Genomic DNA, 5,005 nt, shown 5'->3' with positions numbered 1-5,005 from the left:
TGTAACTATGAAAAATGATCATGTCACTTTTTTCAGTGCGGTCACTAAATGAATTGTTGTAAGTGGAGGACTACCTGTATTGCTTCCTAAAAAGTCACTTCTAAAAGCTGCTTTCTAGAGCTGCATTCATTGCATTCGCTGCATTCACTGAAACATAAAAGTCTATAGTAAGAAGAGAAAAGTACTCTGGAAAGATCACAGCAGCATAGACTCTTGAGAATGTCCGCCAAGCATACTGTCACTCTGGATTCATTATTAATATTTATATGATCAATAGATATTAATTTCATGTTCTTCAGTGTTGGTCCTGTTGAGATACTCTATATACCACTGGGAATGCCCTGTTTTCTTTATCTGACAATAGTTTCTAATGTTTCATCAGAAACAGCTGCCAAAGGTCTCCTGAGTTTCAAAATAATGAGTCAAGTGGCACACAGACTTCATTACTTTGCTTACTGAACTGATTAATAAAATAAATTAAAAAATCAAATTTCTGAAATTGCCCATCTTGCCAAAGTCATGCATTTCTTTGGATAGATCCATTTTGGAATAAGCCATATCATTCCAAAAGTTATGAGTTACTATCAAGCATGATTCAATGAAAAGCACATCAAATTATTAATGATTAAAAAAGTTCTTGCCTTTTAACGTGTATTACTTAAAAAATTAAGAATTAAAAAATAGACATGCATTCTTAATTTTGTCTATTAAGAATTGAAGTGGTTGGCTCCTCAATCCCAAACTAACCATAATTGTGTCCAATAGCAATGTAACATATTTAGATAATACAACATTGAGAAATGGCTATTTGACTACTGAAATACTACCTTTAGAGAAGAAATGGAACATTCATAAAAGTATTGCAATATATGATCTCATATCATAACAAGAGAGACAAATCACATTTGGCCTAATTATTACTTTGGGAAGAGAACAGTAAAAACAAGACTCTCTAATGCATAACATGAAATCACAATAGACTAAATTCTAAGCAGTCTTCTAAATTGCTCTTATAATAAGTTCATCCATATTGCTTTTCTGATATGTGAACTCTGCAGGTCTTGATACAGGTAAGGTTACTCATTTAAACATACAATTGAAGCAATGATACAAGTGAATTATAATTTATTTAAGTGTCATTGTTTTAAATAAGGTTTAGCCGTGACTGCGTTTAGCTACAGGAAAATGCAGTTTTAGTGTGTGTGTGCATGTGTGTGTACATACATACACATATGCACATCTACTAAAGACAAAGAATTTGGATCTATAACACATCAAGATCTCCTATACCTGTCATGTGAAAGATATTTAGTTTTTACTATGCCCCTTTCTCTAACTCAAGTAAGTTGGTTAAAATGAAGGGGGGGGGGAATCTAAACCTCTAATAGAAATTCAGGTCATATTCCTTTGTTTTATCTACAGTACTGATACTAAGCTTCACAACCGACAGCCATTCCTGGCACCTAAAGTCAATGCAGCAATAATTTTACAGAGGTATTAACAATCTGCCGAATAGACATTCCTAAAGTAAGACTATCCCTCAAGGGACAGGACTATTTTGAGCTACTGTACTGGATGTTCCTTTTTTTAGAAATTCTTACCTTACTGTGTTTTTGCTGGTATCTTGTCCTAGTATCCAAAATATGGTAAGGACTTTCAGAGTCTTTGTTCAAATAATAAACAAGTCTTGAAGGCAATGTGATTTCTTTTTGGAATGCACTGCTGTAATTGTTATTTTTGCTACTACTATTGTTACTCTGTTGAAATGCAGTGTCTTCATTTGCCAGTATGGTTTCTGTTTTTTCCAGAGTTTCATTCCAATGGATAGCTAGGGGAGACAGACAGGTCCACATTAAACCAGAGAAACCGAACATTTTATATAAGCTGCTTTAAATTCTGTTAATTTTCCTTCAAAAGGATATCATTCCGATGACTCCAACATGCATTATTAAAATATTTCCTAGTATTTATGAAAGTATTACAAAGTATTGCAGAAAGAATTACAGAAAATATTGGGTATTTAATACAATGTATTTTACATAATAATCTAAATGTAAAAAAAAACATTTTTCAGAAGGGAAGTTCTTTTAATGAGATCCCAAACACCATGACTCTTTAGTCAGTTTTCTTCAGAAATATTGATCAAAATCTGTGAATCTGCAAACTTCTCAAAAATGGAATTCATGTGTCCATTGAATATTAATCAATTCCCTTTACATAAACCATAAGAATGCAAATTCTAAGTATAGTTATTAAACAAAAATATCTCAAGAAATTCAGTTAGATTCTTTCAAAATAAATATTTAAATACTAGAAATCATACAGAAGAAAATATTTCTTTATGCTTAAGAGTTATCTTCACAGGGGAGTTCCTTTTTCTGTTTGTATATTATGTATGAGTTCTCAACTCAATTCTAAATATCTTTCCCTAAACAGAAACCCCACATACTCTGCTTCAGATACTTCTTAAATAAGATCCACAAAAAATGACAATTCTGACAACCTGCCAAAAATATTTTGCTGCATCAGCATCTTGCCCATGGTCATAAGCCTGAGTTTGCACCATATATCTATATACACCAATCAAGAATCTTCAATATGAGAATAAGAACTTTTTTTTCTCTCCTCTTCACAAATGCATGAAGGAAAAGAAAGAAGAAGAATTCAGTTGCAAACACAATTAACGATTTGCTGCAGATGATCAAACAAAATGCTATCCTCAGGATAGAAACGTGTCAATGAATCTGTGTAGAAGAAGCTGTATGCACATACTTAACGGGTGAATGATCAGCAAAGCCTCTAACCACGAGGAGCAAAACACGGGGTGCTGTATGAGGGCTGTCACGATCAGAAGAAACTAGCATGACAGGGTAAATGGGGAGTCCAAAGGGATACCGGGGAAGAAAGAATAACTAGATAACGGGCTTTGCTATTTATCTGCATTGGCATGTAACTCAAAAGGCAGCGAACAGCAGGGCGAAGGAGAAAAGGGCTGACTTCCCAAACACCATACGTTGCGGAGGAAGAAGGGGAGATTCCAGCCCATTTTCATCCGCACTCACCGGTGTCCGCAATGACCCCACAGCTCTCTGGGCGTCCCCAGCAGAGCAGCAGGAACGCCAAAAGGAAACGGTGGAAGAAGCCGAGCAGAGGCAGCCGCGCCAGGCAGGCTGAGAAGGAAGCGTTAGAGGACCGGCGGTGCCGGCAGTTGCCAGAAAAGGGCTGCCGCAGAGAACTTCTGCCAGGCGGCTTCATGGCTCATAGCTTTGCGGGAGGGGGGGGGCAGGGCGGGCGGTGATGAAGGGAATCGCCTGCCTCGTCGGAATGGTTAGGAGCAGCGGGGGGGGGGCGGCACTGCCCCCTGCCCCTGAAAGGAACCGGCGGTCGAGCGGTCACGCAGCGGCGGTCACGGCACTTCTTTCCTCACATTGCTGGAGGCGAAGGGAAGACACGGCGCAGTGACTCCGCTTTTTGTTCCGGCGTTGCTGCTGCTGCTGCTGCTGCTGCCTCCCCCGCGACACCTTCCTACCGCCTCCGCTCCATTATCTGCGGGCGCCCCTCCTGGGAAGAGCAAAAGCAAACCACGGCGCCGCCTTCTTCCTCCTGCTGCTGCTGCTGCAGGCTGGGCTGACAGTCGCTCGCGCTCTTCTCGCCCTCTCTGCCATTCACCTTTCAATGCCCCGCGCACTGCACAGGATGACGTCGAGACCCGGCCACACTCTTCCTGCCCAGCAGCTGCAGCCCCTGCCGTCACAGGGGAGGCGGGAGGCGAATGAGCAGGGGGAGGGCAGAGTTAAAAGAGCGCGCATGCGGGCGGGAGGGGGGAAGCGAGGGAGCAGATGTTTCCTTCAGCTCCCGAGAGGACCGGACCGGGACGGGGCGTGGCGTAGCAGGGCGGGGGTGGTGTTAGAGCTACGGGGCGAGTGAGAATAGCGCGGAGGGGACGAGCAGGTGTCGTGATGCAGCAACTTGGGCAAGGGAAGGGGACGAGCGGCGCGGCCCTCGGACCTGCATGCGGCGTTCCGCCCGCTTCCTTCCCGGGCAATTCTTGTCCCTACGCCCTCTTCCCCCAAGATTTGCTGCAGTGGCAAGCCAAAAAGGCGGGGAGGGATAGAAGGGAGCTACATTATTTTAACAGCTGAGATGATGTCGAACCGTGTTGCTTTTCTTACCTCTCAGGACCATCAGTTACCAGCCTTTTTTTTTTTTTTTTTTTAACTTGCAGTTGGCTCCTGCCTCTCCAGCCATGTTCTGGTCCTTCCCCTGAGTAGTTTCTGGCCAATGAATAAATACGGTAATTACAAATAAACATCGCAAGCGTTGCTTAATGTTGTTAGTGAACCAGAGGGCTGGACTGTAGAGGTAGCTGCTTTTAAAAAAAAATCTAGGGAATGATTATGGAGGGCTTAGGGGGAAATTCTGGTGCAATCACCCTGGTCATAATTCATTCCTGATATAAAAGTATTATACAAGTTCCGTTGCTGAAACTGATCTTCCTGACAACCTCTTTAGTCATTCAGGCACTTCCAACTCTATGAGACCAGATGAACATCATTTCACAAGAATTGTCTCTCAGCAACTGCTTCTCTCATTTTTTGCAAACTTGTGCTGTCGTCTTCAGTGAAAGAATATAGCTAGTTCCCTTGTTTTCGACAGGCCTTTTAACTGTTTTTGATTTTTCTGAGTGTCAGGTTTTTCTCCAATGACTTTGTATTACCTGTCACCTGTTTAAGCTTTAGCATCACTATTAGTGCTTCCAGTGTTTTTATTTAATCTAGTTTTGAATTGTTTGTTCTTTTTGAAGTCCAATAAATTTACCCAGCACAATTCAAAAGCATTTTTTTCCTGATTTGGCTTTTTTAATGATCCAGATTTCACAACAGCCACAGCCTTGGCAATAGCACCTGTTAGTCCATAAGACATTTCTGCACTTAAATGTTTCATCTAGTTTGTCTCCCAGGTTATCTATTTCATGGCAATAGTCACCCTCTCTGGGTATTTTTGT

The 5,005-nt window shown here is 41.5% G+C and overlaps 1 protein-coding gene across 6 annotated transcripts in view; it reads right to left on the bottom strand.

The window, feature by feature from the left end:
• The window catches only part of ADAM23 (ADAM metallopeptidase domain 23), a 77,930-nt gene extending 73,624 nt beyond the window's left edge, over nucleotides 1–4,306 (bottom strand). For 3 of the 6 annotated variants that reach the window (XR_005557852.1, XM_039352864.1, XM_039352866.1), the window contains exons 1-2: nucleotides 3,063–4,297; nucleotides 1,602–1,828 (exon numbers count right to left, since the gene is read on the bottom strand). Coding sequence is in view for 4 of the 6 variants with exons in the window: in XM_039352864.1 (XP_039208798.1) it covers nucleotides 1,602–1,828; nucleotides 3,063–3,255 (420 nt within the window). In the remaining 2 variants the exon portion in view is untranslated. Of the gene's footprint in view, nucleotides 1–1,601; nucleotides 1,829–3,062 lie in introns of all 6 variants that reach the window. The other 3 variants (XR_005557851.1, XM_039352865.1, XM_039352867.1) reach the window with 2 other exon arrangements.
• Nucleotides 4,307–5,005: the final 699 nt, after the last annotated feature.

Source organism: Crotalus tigris, unplaced genomic scaffold (genome assembly GCF_016545835.1).
Source record: "Crotalus tigris isolate CLP2741 ecotype Arizona unplaced genomic scaffold, ASM1654583v1 scf7180000018485.2372832, whole genome shotgun sequence".
Lineage (NCBI taxonomy): Eukaryota > Metazoa > Chordata > Lepidosauria > Squamata > Viperidae > Crotalus > Crotalus tigris.
Note: the sequence above shows the minus strand (reverse complement) of the source record. Positions and strands in the feature narration are given on the sequence as shown.